This window comes from Varanus komodoensis, unplaced genomic scaffold (assembly GCF_004798865.1).
Source record: "Varanus komodoensis strain SLA01 unplaced genomic scaffold, ASM479886v1 scaffold27, whole genome shotgun sequence".
Lineage (NCBI taxonomy): Eukaryota > Metazoa > Chordata > Lepidosauria > Squamata > Varanidae > Varanus > Varanus komodoensis.
The window spans coordinates 5,635,936-5,653,866 of NW_025335701.1; the positions used below are offsets into that span (position 1 = coordinate 5,635,936).

Genomic DNA, 17,931 nt, shown 5'->3' on the forward strand with positions numbered 1-17,931 from the left:
GCCGCCGCCGCCGCCGCCGCCGCCGGCCGAGGACTGCGCGCCGCCGGGCTGCGCGTGGTGGTGGTGGTGGTGGTGGTGGCCGGGCGGGTGGTGGTGGTGGTGGAAGTGCGGCGCGCCGCCGTGCTGCTGCTGCTGCTGCTGCTGCTGCTGAGCCGCCGCCGCCGCGATCACCGCCGACACCACGGCGGCCGCCGAGCCCATGTCGTCGGGCGGCAGCGCGCCCCCCGGGCCGCCGCCGCCGCCGCCCAGCTGCGGGCCCCGCGCGTACCCATCGAAGCCGGCCGCGGCCGCGCTCTGGAGCTGGTGGTGCCCGCTGCTGATGAGCGCCTCCACGGCGTCCTCGGGGCTGAAGCCCAGCGCCTCCGGGTTGAGCTGCTGCGGGTAGCCGCTCATCCAGTAGTAGTCCTCCAGCGGGGTCTTCTGGTCGCTGCCGCCGGAGCCCGGGCTGGGCGCGGAGAAGCTGGGCGACGGCGGCACCGAGCTGCACGGCGTGCTCATCGGGGTGGAGGAGAGCGACCCCCCGGCGATCAGGCGGCCGCACTGGCTGATGATGCGGTCCGTCTCCACCGGCTCCTTCTTCACTTCAAACTTCATCAGATCGAAGTCATTAACATATTCCATGGCCAGGGGACTGGTGGGCAGGTCGGAGCCGTTCATGGCCAGCTCGGATGCCATCCTCTTGCTGGGGCCCCCGCCGCCGCCGCCGCCGCCGCCAGTCCTCCAGAAAGGGTGCGCTCCCGGAGCGAGGGGGCCGCTCTGACCTGCGAGCGGGTGAGCCAGTTTGATGCCTTGCGAGCGGCCGCGGCGCGTCTCTCGCCTCTCCCGCGCGCGCTGCGACGCTCTGCTCTGCTCCGCTGCGCTCCGCTCGGCTCTGCTCGGCCCCGAGCCGTCCGCGGCGAGCCCCGCTCCTGCGCTCCCCTCGCGAGGCGCAACTCCGGTGCGGTGCGGTGCGGTGCGGCGCGGCGGCCGCCCCTCGCTCGCTCGCTCGCTCGCTCTATTTAGTCGCCCTTTGCATCAGGCTGCTCGCTTTCTTGGGCTTTCCCCCCGCGCTCGCTCGCTCGCTCGCTCCCTCCCTCCCCCGCGCTCCCTCCCCCTCGCTCCCGTGCGCGCTCTCTCTCCCTTCTGCAGCTTTGCGGAGAAAGATTGCTTAGTTGTTGTTTGAAATTGTTGTTCGGATTTTTTTCTTTCCCTCCCTGCCTCCCGCTCGCGCTCGCTCTCTCTCTCTTTCTCTCTCTCTCTCTCTCTTTTAACACTTCGTGGTGCTTCTTTCCCTCTGTCCTTTTTTTCTTTTCATGCCCGGGACGAAAACGAAGAGAGCGAGAGGTTCACAATCAGGGAAAGGGGCGGAAAAAAGAGAGAGAGGAGATAACTTGGAAAAGGAAAAACAAACAACAACCATCCAGCAACCCTGAGGTCGATGCGATGACCCCAAAGAACGGCAATTAAAAAAAAGAAACTCAACTCCAAACCTCCAGCAACCAGATGAAAAAATATTTTAAAGAGCTCATCCAGGAGGAGAGTTTAAAAGCATTGCTGATTTTTATAGCGCTCCTGACGTCAGCTTTTCAAATGGGAAATTGACTCCGAGTCGCATCCAATCCGGTGCTGCGAACTCGGCCGTCATTAGCATAATAGTATAGAAACAAGGAAACTTTTCGAAGCTGTCAATCAAGAACCAATCAGCTGACTGTCAGCTGGGACCAGAACTTTTTAACTCCTTCGTGACCGAAAGTGTTGCCTCGGATTCACTCGGTACCAGCTCTTCTCAGCTCTCTCGCTTTCTCTCTCTCTCGCTCTCCCACTCAGAAAAGGCACACAGGCAGAACCCTATTTATTTAAACCAGGGAAATGTGGCTCATAATTCAGACAACCCGCGGGATTGGGATGTTCGATAGGTAAGGATGCTGAGAAGCCCTCGTTCCTTTCTCTTTTGCATGCGGCTGTCAGGAGGCTTTATAGACCTCGAGGTAACTTTTCGTGTTTGTGCAAATGCGGACATTTCTTTTCCTGGAACTTTCCCCGGAGTTGTTCCAACGTCTAGTTCTGGATCCGGCCCTTTCCTCCTTAAGGGGCTGGCGCGTGTGGGGGTAAGGGTGGAGGAGCGGGGGGGAGAGAGGCGCATTGACTCGGTTTCTGAATCCTGGAGAGCCGATTGCGGGGCTGCGCGTGCGGAGGAGGCCGAGAGCGCGCTCGCGGCGATCCGCCGGCGCCTGCCCGCGTCCTAAAGGTAGCGCAGCGCGGCCCCGCGCCCCGCTCAGCCTGCAGCGACAGAGGACCGGGCGGGCGGGCGGGCCCAAATCGCGGCAGCAACTTTGGAGGATGCGCGGGCTTAGGAAGAGTTAACCGAGAAAGCTTTCTTCTGCCATCCACCCAATTCCCAAGGGGAGCAAGTCCAAGACGTTCCTCTTGCCATTTCAGTCACACTCTGGCCTTTGCTCCCGTGTCAAAGGATCATCTGATTTCTCTGGACGAGGGAGTCGCGCCTCCGTGTCAAAGTTATATTTCGAGACGTGGTCTCGCCTCCCACCTCCAATCAATGGATCTGCCAGAGGTCAAGAAGTTAAGAAAAGTTGCTAATTGCTGGCTGCAGTGTTTTTCTCCCCCTCCCCACAACCAATTGCTATTAAAGTTTTGTCTAAAAGACGAAGATAACTTTTCCAAGTTTTAGAAAGAGGCTGCGTTTCGGGAAATTTAACTAAGCGGCCACCTAAACAACCCACATGCAGGCTTCAGGAGACAAATTCTGTTATTCCGATCCTGTTAAAATCTTTGCGGAGATCTACTCAGCTACTTTAATACTTTAAAAAGCAGTCACGTGCATCGCTTTCTGCCTCTGCGTGGAGGAAAGGGGGCTTGCGCGCACGGGGCGCGGCGGTGGGATGTTGTTTTAAAAAGAATAGTGGAAAGGGGAACGGAGTTTAAAAAAATACAAACCCATGTCTCTGTGTTCAGTTTAAACCCCGACAGCGCCACCTTTCGGCGCTGGACAGTTTCGTCTTAAATCGTTCCAAATTTGCTAAACGAGGGGGGGGGGGCATTCAAACTGAAAAGTGTAAAAAGGAAAGAAAAGGGCAGACAGTCAGCAGCATTTGTACATCAGCTTGACATTGACTCCCTAAAGCCGGAGGAATGTTTGTGGTTCTGCAAACTGTTCTATGTCTTGGTGAGGTGCAATTATACCTGCTGTATTTCTCAGTCCTTCTTACCTCTATGGTGCAGTGTGTTTAACCTCTGAATTTAGGATGCAGCCTGCAGTGTATTTGTAAAAACTGAGGGGGAAGGAAGGATGTTCCCCTTAACTACCAGGAGAAAGAGAATAAGAGAGAGAGAGAGAGTCATAAGACAAAATCTTTAAAACTGCCAGACTTGATTTTCAACTGATTTTATAGGAACATCAATAGAATTAAAGTTACTTGTAATTTGGTAATAAATGAGATGTCTCTAGTAAGTAAGATTAAGTGCAGTGCTATAAAGTTGTTTATCTGAAAAGTAATGCTCAGCAACCCTGACACTTAGTCATACATTAAGCCAGTCTTTTGAACATTGTACTTGAGAGTTTTGGTTCTGGCCTGCTCTGGCATTTCTGATAAAAAATCCAGGTCCTTAAAGCAGTTGTTTGGAAAGAGTTTCCAAGTGCTACCAGACGTCAGGTGGGTAAAGAAAACACACAACATGACATTTCCCAGTCTTTACCCTTGGAATTCACAATATTTTGTTGTGTCACCTGTTCCGTCCACAACCCGTTAAACAGGATGCCAAGGTGGGTAACACACTGGCACAGAAAAAATTAGAAAGGATGTGAGTACAGATTACCCAGGCTGCTTTACTGGCAAAACTTAAAATGGAGTGATGATTAGGAAAACAGTACTAGATAGTTAATCTGATGTTTGATTTCCTATTTGGGGACTCAGGAGGAAAAGTCAACAAAAGCCGCTCACTCCTCTCCATAAATCTCACAACCATGCCAGCCTAATTCCTTCTATTTGGTTTATTTTGCAGTATGATGAATGTGGCACCATAGATCATTTAGTTTTCTTGCTTCCACGAGTCACAGGCATGTGTGAACAGTTTTTAAATGAAAAGTCACTGTTCCTTGGAATCTACACATGTAGCAATTTCACTGAATTAGAAACATCTCCTTTGTCCTTCCAAAAAGCACAGTCTTTGGACCGAAGCATTTAAACATGTTACATTTCCAAAATTAGTACTCTCCCTGCCACTCCATCAGAAAGGTTTAAAGGATAACGAGAGAGGGAATGCTAAATAATGTGTGGATAGCAGATCTGAGCTGATGCAGTGGAAAGATGTGCTGTAAACGCAGTGGGTCTCAGGTCCCCCAAATATCAAGTCATGGATTGTACTGGATTATCCTTATTTGACTATTGGAAGTGACGGGACTGTCAAATGTTGTCTATTTTGTAGCACATCAAGAGAGAAGAGCGGGGCTGAGAGATGAGGAGGGTGATTTTAACGATAACTTTCTGAAGGAATATCATCACCTTCCTCTTTCCTCTAAAACATGCATTTTTGAATTCATTTCGGCAGCATTTTTCTGTATCATTTATCTTCTCACAACGGGTGTCTAAACATTTGCTGTCCTCTGTTAGGACTGCTTCTCTAACAATTGCATACTTTCATTTCAATTAGAGGCATTCAACCCTCTGTCTCTCTGCAGCGATCACAGGCCAAATTCCACCAGCCTGCTCCCCTCCTTCTGTTTTCTCAAAGTCCGTCTATTCCCCCACAGTCTTTAAGCCCTGCTTTAATCAGAGTTCGTTTTTCAAGAACTCTCCTCTTAATTTAATTTTAATTTAATTAAAGTATTTCTATCCCGTCCTTTGCACCAAGCCTCAGGACGGCTTGTCCCTTCCTCTTGAAGGAAACATGGTTTGGAACTGTGGTCTTCAGTTATTTTCACATTCCTAAACTGATCTCTCTCCCTCCCCCCGCCCCATGTGTGTGTGTGTGTGTGTGTTCTGCAAAAAAGTAAGATTAGTTCCGTGGACAGTGCAGCCTCTCCAGCATTCCCACCCCAGTATTACATGGTGTCAGGAAAAATGGCCTCAAGTACGTCTGAAAGACTTCTCTAGCTGAGCAAACAGGCAGGGGGACATTTGGAACGCAGGCAGTGCCCCTCTCGTGAGTTATATTGACTTTGAATGTCATTTGTATGACTTAAACAAACTCATCTATCAAGGCCAACACATTAAGTACAGTTGCTGCACCTTTTGTTTATCCAGTGTCTTATTTTATGGTGCAGAACTGAATGGGGTCCGCTGAATTTAAGTATGAAAAGCAACCAAATTGATTTCCCAAAGACTTCCGTGGGGTAACAAAAGGCGAAGACATCAACTGCTCTTAGGCACAGAGGTAGATAAATCCTTTTAACACTGCTTCAGATCCGTTAACAGGGCAAGCAAATAACAAATCACTGTTAGCAGATTTATGGGGAAGAAATAATAGAATCAGACGAGATAATCTGATAGGGGTAAAATTGCTGAGGAAACAAGTCCTACTTCACATCCTTGGCTATGAAGCAGCAGCCTTGATAACTAGACGCTATTACAAATGGGTGAATTATGATGGAATAATCATCCCTGTAATTCAGTATTTATTAATCCTTTTCTCTTTAAACACCTCGCAGATGCCCAGGAAAAGCCTCTCTCTCTTTGAACGTCCATTAATCATAATTTTTATTGGATGTTATTTGCTATTTGTATTACCTGTATTTTATTCATAATTGAACATTTTGCATTCAAATTTATGTAATGCATTAGGCCTGCAAACATATTTCTGCCTGATTAGCATAAATAGTCACTTCATGAATTACTAACAAAGTTGATCTGGAAAATATTGGCGTATTATTTTTTTAAGTGGAACACAAGCATATGTCCAATAAATTCTTGTTTGCTGGTGGCAGGAAGGCATACAACAGCGATCTAGGCAGCGGTGTGTGAGTGTGGTAAATGGAAAGAATAGCTGAGCTAATTTGTATGTATGAAATTAATTTTCCCTGTCAATCCTTCTGTTTATCTTTAATAAATAGGAATGCCCAGGTTTATTCCAGAAACAAGAACCATGGGGCAAGAGGAGAGAGTAGTTAGATATTCTTCGTGATTTCTCTTTCCTAATTTCTTATATGCACTGCCTTATCTGGAGCTATAATCTGACTCTTTATTTTGTTGATAATTCTGTTTCCTGTTGGGATAAATTGGAAGCTCGGTCTGAGTCTAGCAAATTAGGCCCAAATGCAGCTGCAATAACAAATTGGATGGAAATCATGCTCGGTCCCTATGTCCATCCCTTTATTTAATCACAGTGGCTTCAATCCAATGCACAGTTATGCATGCCCAAACCCCATTGAAATCAATAAAAATCAAGCACGCATTATAATGTGATGGATCACAGCCTATCCATTTAACAACCATGTGAAATTCTCAGAACTGATGCAGTTCTGCTGGGTGGGTTCCTGGCTTTTCCGGCTTAGAGCTGATTCTCACGGCAGGCTCCGGCATGGTGGCGAGGGTGCCTGTGCCGTCTGCAGTGGCCAGGCCCTAAGCAAGCCCAGGAGGCATGACGGTTTCTGCATCTGCATGGAACTTGCCTTCTGCTTTGAGTGGGCCCCTCTCAGCACTTCAGCAGCTTGCTCTGGTAGGAAAACTGGACCCTCGGTGGGGAAGATTTAAAGACACTGATGCATCCTCACCTGGATCCATCAAAGAGATGCATATGCAAAAGCAGCTGCACTTCAGTACTTGTCCGGGTTCCTCTGTGCCGCAAGGGTGTCTCCTCTGATCCAAGGGGACACAAGCCACCCAAAACTGTTAGTCGCACACAACTGATGGTGGCCAACTCTACCTGGACTGGGGTCCATGCCGTTAGACATGCCAGCAAATGTAGCACTGGGCCAAAAGAGTGTCACTCCCAAGGATGGGGGTGCATGCCCCGTCAGGCAATGCCACATCCCCGGAGGCCTGGCTGCCACCGCTATTGTCACTGGCTGCTGCTGCTCATCCCCTCTTTCTCAGCACTGGCACCCCTTGCTTGCTTGCTTGCTTGCTAAGCAGAGAGGCTGTGACCATCTCCTGCATCTCACCAGTGCTGTTGCAAGGCGGAGCAGGTGCACGTCCAGCGAGCCAGGGGGTACCTGCCGAGATGTGGCTCTTAACAGGGGTTCCAGCCTGCCTATCCTTAATGCTGGCCCTAACTGCCCCCTCACCCCACCGACCCGTTTTGCTCTAATTGTTTGAGGTTGCTGTCTGACACAGACCTGTCAATTGTAGCCTCTGGTTAAAGGCATGCATTTATGGCTGAAAGAATTCGGAGCCCAGGAAATGATTTTGAGTAGCTCATGGTCTTTCCACACACAAAACAAACCACACTATTCCAAACTTTCTTCGTTTCAGTGTGCAATTTCGGGTGGGTGCTAGCGATGTGCAAGTCAGCAAAATCCGAGCTTTCTGGAGTTCTCTGAGTGGGTCCGCAAGCTCATTCCAATCTGCGTCTATATCAAAATGTAAGTTGTGGGATTTTTTTCCTCTTCTGCATGACAATCTGTGCATATTTTTCCAAATCTATACATTCTTCCCCCATAATAAAGGTGTATTTCTGCAATTTTGAGAATACCCACTTTGAAATACTTGCAGTGTGAAATGTGCTCATCTTGAAATGTACACATGCAGCTGAACACAAATGTTTCTTAGTGTGTGAATTGCATTGCAAATACTGAAATAAATTCCGCATGCAACCCGCATGGGCGGGGGGAGGTGTATTGTTGTTGCTGCCATGGTTGGATAACTGGGAGTCAGGAATCACTGCCGAACTATTTCAAATCATCCTGAGATCAAGGTGCACCTGCTGCCCACCCCAGCCAGAGGGAGTGCCCGACTGCCTTTGTTTCTCATGATGTGACACAGACGTATAATATGTACATTGTTTTCCCCGGTTTTTCCCTTTATAGTTAGGGGTTGAAGATTCTATGAAAATAAACTACTAGTATACATTGGAATGAAATTCTGCCCGCTGAATCCAGCCGCATGGAGCTGCCCTTGAAGTCTGCTCAGAAGTCGCAGCTTCTGCAAAATAGCTCTTTGACTATCTGGCACTATAGGAATGGGGTGGGTAAGCAAAAGAAGGAATCAGGTGTGCATGCAAACAGCAGGGTATCCTGTTACAGCACCAGGCTAAGGAATACTGATCAAAGCAGCAGCTTCTCTGGTTCGGGGAGACTGGGGGTGGGACTGTATCTGGCCTCCAGGCCTGCCTTCTGGAAGATGACTGAAGCACTGACCAGCTCTTGGCAGGTGGAACAGTCCACCTTTGTAGGCATCAAGGTCACATCAGTGGCTGCATGCATTTCTTCATATCCTTCTGGCTACATCACAGAAGCCCATTTCAATGTACGTTTCTTCCAAATTTCTTCCTTTTGTGTTTACAGTGGTAGCTGGTTATTCTTGGATCAGATACAAACTTGAAATCAGAAACAAAGACTTTTGTGGTACATACTGTTGTTCCTCTCTTTGTTAAGCTATATCCCACTTTATAAAAGGAACACCCAGTTCATATATCTGGAAAACTGGAGGGGTAAGTGTGTTGTTGTTAGCCATCAGCATCATTGCTATTACTGCAATTCCTGGATTTCCTTGAGTTTGTTATAATTAATTTATCTGATTATGGCTTTCTCATCAGTTGGAAGTTCTGCAGCTCCTCTTTTCCAGGCTCCAACAAATCTTTTAAAATCCAGCCGGAACATCAAAATCCACTCTGCCTGCTCTCCAATGTTCTGTCTTCCTTCCTCGTTGTTGTTGTTGTTTCCCTTCTTTCAAATCCATTTCAAAAGTTCTGCATAGAGTCCCCTTCCCCTCAAATAATTTTGGGAGGTAATTTACCCTTTAATTTTAGCCTTTGTTCCTTTTAAAATAGACTAGATTCCCATGTCTAGGAGTTTATACAGATTAATTATTCATTTAACATCATGCATTTCATTCAGAAATTCTGTGCTTTTTTTAAAAAAACCTTAAAGATACCACAATCATTTTTTTTCACATGTAACATGTCTCTGTTTACCATTTAGTATTAGGGAACTCATATTAATTGATTTCTTTTTATTTTTTATTTTAGCAAATAAGGGATCATTTCAAAAAGACAGGCATTTCTAATCCAATGTTATCATAATGAGAATTCCAATACATAGTGAATGGATCTCATTTTTGAATCATGCTTTGAGTTTTGAAATGTCCTAGCTCTATTTCTTCTTCTTGCAAAACAAGAATACAACTGAGCGTCATTAAGCTGCTTGTTTGGTCATAACGTCAAATTAGAATTCTTGAGTCTCATTGTGATGTTGCTAATACATAAGAAGCATTCCTGAAGTATTTTGGGTTTCAGGGGAAAAAAACCGGAATGTTTATGTTAGCAGTAGTTCTGCATCCCATAAAAGGAAAATTGCCATTCTGCCAATCAGCAAATCAGATGTGATGGCAGAGAAAATGATGGTCTCACAGAATTTATCCATCCATCCGCTTTTTGCTAATTTTAATGTAAAATTTTGCTGGTGTGCTTTTCTTTCTTGTTTCTATTCTAAAGCTCTAATGGATACAGTAAGAGTGAAAAGGATAAACAATTCCAGGGGAAAGGAACTAAAATAAAGATTTAAAACCGAAATGCGGGCACTCCTACTGACGTTTTGTTTTCATTTACATCCTGAATATTTGCATGAGTTATAGAATGCAAATTAAAACGTGGTGTTTATTGTGGAACAAATGTCAAATGATCATTCCTAGGTCCAACAGCAAATCCATATCAAATCTGTTAGAGCAGATCGGGAGGAGATAGAGGAGGGAGCTGACACAATTAATCTGGGCCGGGGGACTGACTACAGCATCAGATAACGCAACCTATTCTCCTTAGTGCTTAGAATAGTCTGCTTGTGCCACTTTTAAGCAGCCTGGGAAAGCATTTTGAGATTATTTGGGATCTGAGCACCGAGTCTGTTAGGAATGCGTGACAGTCGCCGTGCACACAGGTGCACGAGGTTTACCTGCTGCTCAGCATAATTAGCTGTGTGATAAAAGGTTCGTGATGGAGAAGACCCTGGTGGTTCGCATGCTGCATGTTCACACAACCTTGGTTCATACAACTGCTCCTTTTATGTCTAGCTTGGATTGCATCTGACTGTCAGGGAAGAGATTGTGCGGTCGTTCCATCGCTCCGAATGCTTCGCAAGGTGGATCAAGGGATCCTTCACGTCAGCTGAGGGTGGGGGCCACTGTGCGCCCAGGGCTCCCCTGTCACTATGAGCTCCATGGGGGAAAATACTGTGCAAGGTGCTCTTTTCCACTGTTCCCTTCAAGCACATGGGACGCTTTGTGCATGCTTATACAACAATGGGCATATCTTTCGACTGCGGTTTCATTCAGCTTCTTATTTTTAGTGTCTCATTTTCCTGACCATAAGCTTGTTCAGATGCTTTCCCATGACCCATCCACACACACCTCCCACTCTGGCTTCTCCACTCGCCCATGATAAATATGGGATGCTTGAGCCAGTCCTTGGACCACAGCAAGAAGGACGCCATAAGTTCTCATGAGCCACCAGTCGGAAACCTTGTTCTGGCTGCTGACTGAAATTCACCAAAACATTTGCCTTTCAAAGTAGCTTTTCATTCAGTGTTTTATGTGCTGGAATCTTCTGGTTCTATGGCAGCTGAGATCCTTGAACAAACCAGGTTTACAGACTCAGGGAGAATAAGAAAACCCATGCATCACTCATAGGAGAGAGCCAGTAGGGGATAGTGGTTAACAGCATGGGTCTGAGGATCAGGCAATCTGGTCCAGTCCCCGCTCAGCCACGGAGCCCACTGGGTGGCTTTGGACCAGGCACAGACTCTCAGCCCAGCCTCCCTCACAGGGTTGTTGTTGCAGAGATAAGATTGAGAGCAGCAGGATGAGATGGATGTTTGAGTTCTTTAAAAAAAAGAAAAGAAGTGGGATAGAAATGTAATGACTAAATAAAACAGATGAAGTCCCTTGCTTGCACAAGGGGAACTTGTATTAGTCATTTTAAGAATTATTTTTATCATAATGGTTTTTTGTTGTTGTTTTACCTTTGTTCATTGTGGTGCATTTGCTGGTGTCAGAGAAAGAACTGGTGGAAGCTACAAGAACTCACAGTGCTTGCTGCTTAAATGGCACGCAAGTTTTCATTATGCCAACAGCTCACAAAATACACCCATGTATGAGAAAGATTAAAGGCAGAATCCCATCCTGTGCTCCGGCAGAAAACTCTGCTGTGACTCTTTATACACGTGTGTAGGATGGCACCCTGTTTGTTTGTTTGTTTGTTTGTTTATTTATATTTATAGGCCACCTATAATTGCCAAGGCCTTCCTAGGCAGCTTACAATGCAAAACATACTAACAGAGTAAAAACACATTGAAAACCAATTAAAACATAAAGAATTAAACACCTATAAAAACAATTAAAAAGGGCTACAACATACAGGCTAAATGTTAAAAACATTTCTAAAAAGATACATCTTTGCCTGGCACCGAAAGGAAAATAGAGATGGTGCCAGGCAAATTTCCCCAGGGAGGGAGTTCCAGAGATGGGGAGCCCCTTTTCCCGGTTGCCACCCTTTCCTCTCCTCTCCCTGAGGGGCGATTCTCATAGAAGGGCCTCCTGAGCTGGTCTGAGTGGGCAGGTGGATCTATATGGGTGCAGACAGTCCTTCGGATAGCGGGACCCCGAGCCGTTTAGGGCTTTGTGTGTCAATTCTTGAATTGGGTGGACACATTTTCTTTAAGCGTGTGTGTTTTGCAGTTGTAGATGAATACAGGGGATTGGTCAGAAGAGCCCCCCACCCAGATTTAGATTCCCCCAAGGTCTTCGTTTTATCGCTTGGGATCTGGGAGGAGCAGGCATAGAGCTGCTGATGGGCTTTTGGTAAATGAATCTGGGTAAGAGATGCTCTTTCCATCAGTAGCAATGCACTGTGCTGTCCCGAAGAGAAGGCCTTGGATCTGCTTTCCCATGGGGGCTGCCAGGCAAATGCTACCAGCAAGCCTCACAAGTTGCCCATGCACTGGGGTGAGCATGCCTGCTGCCCCACACATCCTCCTGGGCCTAGCTCCTCCAGGCTCTAGCCAGCATGAGCCATGGGGGGCTCTTGCCCAGAAGGCCTCTGCTGCCTCATCTTCTGGTTCTTCACCTCAGACTGGACATCATTTCAGACTCCCTGACAGCCTTTCAGGCAGAAGACTTTCTTCGTATGACCAACCTCAGACAAGGATGCCTCCCTCAAAATGGGTATTCAACTAATTCAAATGGCTTGTAATTCAGGTAAAATGGCCCTTGGGTCATATACATGTATACGGAGGTACAGTAGTGCATCATAGTTCAAGTGACCCTAAGGTCAAACAATCCAGAGTTCAAATATTAGAGTCAAGATAAAATTGCTCTGCAATTTGGCTGATGCTTGAACGGCGAACGAAGTAAAAAAAAAATGAGGCCACAGTGAAAAGTGATCAGTTGCACTCCAAGTCGAAGAAACAAGCCTCAGTTTCCTGAATCAATTCATCTTGAATCGATCCGTCTCATCTTGACTTGAATCGATCCGTCTTGAATTGATTCTGGACATCAGAAGAGGACTTCCAGAACGGCTTCAGAAAGTGGCAAGAACAGTGGGGTAAATGTGTTCAAAGCGAGGGGGAGTATTTTGAGGGGGCAATGTGTCTTTTCATGTACTTTTTTTAATTTAAACATTCACTTTATTTTTTGATCACACCTCAGATATAACCTCAAACTTAATTCATTTCAGGAGGCCATATTTCCTGGGTATTGTTTAGGGTGTGGGAGCAGATTAATTCACCTTCCGTTATTTCTGATGGGGGAAACTGATTTGGACTTGGAGCGATTCAGAGTTCAAGCAGCCTCCTGAAACCAATTAAGCTCAAAGAACGAGGCGCCACTGTGATGGGAAGAAGCATGCAGTGGCGCATGCAAACGCCTAGGGTCTGGTTGATTCTCTCTTTCCGCTCTCGTGGACACATGGTTCAGAGGTTCTTGCAATTCCTGTTAGCTCCCCGACGCATGCATAAAATGATGCCATGCACCTTCGCCCTGCCTTCCACACCCTTGGGCCCTCGCCAGTCAGTCATGTGCTGACATGCTCCCCACGCAACAGCCACAAGAAGAGACATTGTGCGCAGGGCAACATACGCGCACAGACCTTCTCTGTGCAGGGGAGATTATCGGCCCAGTGCTCCCCTGGCATCTCTGCGCTGATATGCACACAAGGTCCCTTTGGAGAACCACCAGTTGCATCATGAGGGATGTGTGGGGAGACTGTCTGGGGGTGGGCATCCATTGGATGCCCTGAGCTCAGCTCCTCGGACTCTGGTCCTATTTGCTGTGGCCCAGAGCCTGAGTTTCTCCTGAGCACACCTACAGTTCACAGGATTCCTGGCAGGAATCAAGCCCCATGAGGTGCTCAAGCACTGCCCCATTCCCCTCATGCACCGCCACAGCAGCAGCCAACGGGGAAGGAGACTGGTCCCTGGGAATGTCACCTGGCATGCCCACTCTCAGAGCCCCTTTTCCACCTCTTCCAGCTGCTCCTGATGGGGAAGGTTGCTGGCTGCACCACTGGGCGCCACAAATGCTCGCAAGCTTCTTACAGTCTTGGCTTGCTTTGCAGGACTGGGCCAAGCACGATAGCAAGTCCATGGCTCTCGGAGGGAGATTCCAGAGGGGTTTGTCCAGCTGTGCACATGGGTGGTGGAGTCTCTGCACAGTCCCAGAACTGCCCTGTGACCTGCTAACACCTGAACCTGCTCACACTTCTGCCCAGCAGCTGGTAACCAGAGAGGATTTGTGCCCATGCTCTGGTTACCCTCCAGAGTGGTTGTCTGGATCATGGTCAGCTCTTAGGATGTTTAAGAATGTCTGGTTGCATTCTGCACATGCAAAAGAATTCAGCTCTGTATGCTTAATTCATCACCCTGAAGTGGCCTCCCCACAAAAACAGGAAAATATTTTAATCATGATTAATAATAAAATTAATATTTTAGTATATTATTCATAGCATACCTGTATTAATCTGCCCAGCCTCCAAGGAGCTTAAGGCAATGCATACAGATAGAAATGTGTGAGAAATTCAGTATTTATTTATTATTTATTAATCTGTGAGTTCTGATAAGAACTGGAGAGAAGCATTTGTGATTTCTAAGAATGGATCTGATCCACACCCTTCAGACCAAAGTACAGATCAGAACACAATTATCTCTTGGACTTGGCAAATCCCCAGATTTTGCAGTCCTCGGCTTAAATGTTACTAAAATGCACATGTTGAGATACAGTTTTCAAGTGGAATTCAAAGATGTGGTTTTAAAATTATTTATTTATTTGCAGATCTAGAAACAGGACAGAAACGTGGAACGAACACATGGAAAAGGGGCATGAATCCATCTACTTCTGTCCAACTTTTCATCCTCGCAACAGCCTTGTGGTTGAGAGAAAGATCTCCTGGCCCAGGGGCACGCAGGATGTTCCAGTGCTGAGCAGAGATTTGTTTCAATCCAGATTTCTCCAGACTTCACCTAGCATCCTAACCAGTATGACATACTGGTACTTTTCTTGAAAATCCTGACATCACACATTGAGATTCCAGTAACAAAATAGCAAAAACTTAAGAATACAACAAGAGACACTGCAAAGCCGGGAGGAACTGGCTAGATTTCCAAGGCTGTGTTAGGCTCTAACTCTTCCTGTCACCTGATGTTCCCAGCTTCCCCCCTCACTGAAAGGCAGTCCAGCAGATCACCTCCTGAGCAAATTCGTTTGAGAGTCTGTGGCCAAACTGAAAGCTCTCCTGCTGCAGTCCCTGAGTCCAGCCTTATCTGCTGGAGGGAAGCTTTAAAGGGCTAAGCCTCTGGCCTTGAGGCTCTAGCACTCCTCCATCCCCCCAAGAGCTCGTGTCTGGCAGGACGCTGGCACTGGCACTCTGGCTCCACTGTGAAGGGGCAACATCTGCCCAAGGCTGTGGACTTGCACCTGTAGCCCCGCCCACTGCAGCCCGGCCCCTCCCATCCCCTCTCCAGTTGTCCATGCAGAGAACACAGGTGCAGCTGGGGTTGGACCTGGGGATCAAATTCCAGCACCCCCTCCAGAGGAAAGCAGAAAATAGGCTGGCAGATGCCGCTTCGTTCTGGTTGTGCTGTCGAGGGACGCGTGAGGGTGGAGACCTGCTGCATCTCCTGGGCCCGGCTCCCCGGTGTCTGGCCTGCCGTCTGCCAGGAAGGGAGCCCAGCACGAGCTGCACAAGCGCAGGCCCTCTTTCCCCTCGTGCCTCGTGGCCTTTGCTAGTGCATCACGTGCTGTGGAAGACACTTGCCAGCTGTGCAAGCCAAGTTGCGCAGGCACTCGCGGCTCAGCCTTTTTCCTAAGTGCGAGTGAGCATGAAAAAGTCTGGAGAAAAGAGGGCCAGATTCTGGGGAGAATCGTCACAACCCTAGTGCTACTGTCGGAAGTGACTGCACACTCTTGTTCCTTCTTTTTTTTTAATAAGTTGTTTTTGCTTCAACTTACCAGGATATAGAAGCAGTTGTGGAGCATGGAATAGCAGGGTTGGGGTGGAAGAAGATGAAAGGTAGTCGTCTGCTGTGCAGGTGATGTGATAGGCAGAGCCATCGAGAGACCATGCAGTCCAGAGTTCAAAATTAGTTGCACCAGTGCCTGGGATAGGAGTGGGGAGGGTCTGCAGGGAGTCCGCCTCCAGATGTATGTCAGCTCTGCCATACATTCATTTGAACCCGGAGCACTCAGCTGCTTTTACCCCATCGAACCTTTCTGCCTGTGTGGCAGCCCAGGGCCAGCACGGGAGCCAGCTGGGGAGGCAGTGGTGTGAGTGAGAGCCCTTCTTTCCTCCACGAGATGAGCACTGCTTGTGTTTAAAAGGAAATCTAAAGAGGAGAGGAGAGGGGAGGAGAGGCAGTTGCTTTTGTTGGTTTTAAAACAGGAATTTTTGCAACAAGAAGAGTCATCTGGCTTGATACAGAATTCCTGCCAACGGTCTGCTTGGCCTCTGTCCTGGCAGGACATTCGGATGGCTGTCTCTTCATTAATGACAGACAGAAACAACCTCACTTGCTTTTCTCCTGACAAAATGAACTTTACATCCAGCAGTTGTCCTGAGTTAGATCCTGAGGTCAGCAGTACAAGAGTTTTTATGGCTAGGAGGGCATCCCTCCGGCAGCCACTGCTCCAGGAGGAAGGATTTGGGGCTTTTATTTCCTCCGTCATTCCGAAACAGTGGAATGAGCATGGGATGATCACAGTGGGTGTCTAAGGGCAGGTGGCAGCTTCAGAGGCAGGGCTTGCTCCCAGGAGGACAATCCCTGGAACCTCTAAGGGTGGCTACTTCCACAAGGAAACATACCTGAGCGGCACATGAAACTTGGTGGCAAAAGACTCCTGAGAGCGGCCATGTTCAGGCAAGCTGGGCTGTGGAGGCCAAGAAATCCCCACCCCACCCCCATGTCAGTGCTTTGTATCGAGATGTGACCTTCAACAGCAATGCGTTCTTATAAGAAACGTTTTGCACATTCAAGGCAGGGATGGGCAAATGTCAGCGGTCTGGGAACCAACATCTTTTCTCTGGACATTGTCAGGAAGTGCACTTCTGCAAGCACCACCACTGCTGCTAAAATTTGGCAGTGTGGCAGTGTCAAAACATGCAGCGGCTTGCCATGCGCTTTAGTGGCGACCGCGGCATCCAAAGACTTGAGATGCTGGAAAACTAGCTCAGTTTTGAGTCTTTGCAGCTACTTGCTGCTGAGTTTCAGTAGCCAAGTGCCCCCCTCCCCGTTTCATTTGGTTTTGTTTCCCTTGCTTCCCTTTTCTTCCATGTGCCATCAGGGAGCTTGTGGGCAGCTTGCATCTTCATTCAAAAAGCAATTTCGCATTGCTGGCTGAAACAATAGTCCCAAACTGCAGTTCAGGCAGTGAAAAGCCAGTCCAAGCAGTACTGTGCTGAACCCAGTGCCAGGGAAGTGGTGTATCTACTCTGGATTTTGGTCTGAATTTTAAAAGAGCCAGCCACGCTGCTGAGCCCTATCTCCAAAATAGGTTCAGCACAAAGGCTAGCTCTTTCAAAGCGCACTCTCGAATCTGGAGGGGGTCCACCACCCCACAGGCATTGAAACCCCAGCCTTGGCTGGCTGTACTGCCTCTTTCAGGGGCCATGGATGGAAGGCGGGGCAGCATCTTCATGCGAATCCGAGTCATGGATAGGAGAGGCAGGGACCCTGCTTATCTGCCTGTAAGGCTGCCCTCTGCCCATGTTCGTGCACAGTGCAGCATCCACAAGAAGGAGCCTCCGAGGGTGCAATTGCTGCCGCATCCTCTTCCGTGTGGCCAAATACCCCACTGAAAGAAGGCTCCTGCTTATGGAGGAGCTATGTGGGTGGAGTTGTATGCACAACACAGTATTCCAAGGTGCTTAATGCAGATGCTGAATCTGAACTGGAAGAAGAGGTCAGGTTGCTTAGCGGCAATGCCAAGGTGTACAAGCTCGGAGATCAGCCAAGACAGTGGTGAGGAGCAGAGACCTCTGGATTGCGGGAGGCACTGTGGAACAGGGAAGGTCGGTGGAGGGGTGCACCTTTCTCAGACCTCCGGTCCAATGTCAGCTCAAATTTGCAGACCAATTAGGCAACATCTGTCATTCCCACGGCCTGGCCCCAAAGCAGCACCAGTTGTCCCCCCTCCCCCCGTGCCCACCCACGAGGGTGGACCCAACTCCATCCAGCTGAGAAAGGAGGACAGGAAACGAAATTTATATATTTCCTTTATTCCATTTCTCTCCTTAGTAATTGGATGAAATAAAGCTCCCATCACATCATTCTATGTTGTATTTAATACTGAATCTTCCTGA

General features: G+C 48.0%; 1 protein-coding gene and 1 long non-coding RNA gene across 4 annotated transcripts in view; one reads left to right on the top strand and one right to left on the bottom strand.

Moving 5' to 3' along the window:
* MAF (MAF bZIP transcription factor) overlaps positions 1 to 782 on the bottom strand; it is a 288,522-nt gene extending 287,740 nt beyond the window's left edge. For 2 of the 3 annotated variants that reach the window (XM_044434025.1, XM_044434026.1), the window contains exon 1: positions 2 to 782. In XM_044434025.1, the coding sequence (XP_044289960.1) occupies positions 2 to 675 (674 nt within the window). In that variant the 5' untranslated portion in view covers positions 676 to 782. The remainder of the gene's footprint in view (position 1) is intronic. The other variant, XM_044434027.1, reaches the window with a different exon arrangement.
* A 957-nt stretch (positions 783 to 1,739) lies between these two features.
* Positions 1,740 to 14,666, top strand: LOC123025435. The gene is made up of 3 exons (XR_006415120.1): positions 1,740 to 1,895; positions 7,407 to 7,516; positions 14,409 to 14,666. It is a non-coding gene; the product is annotated as an uncharacterized LOC123025435 (long non-coding RNA).
* Positions 14,667 to 17,931: the final 3,265 nt, after the last annotated feature.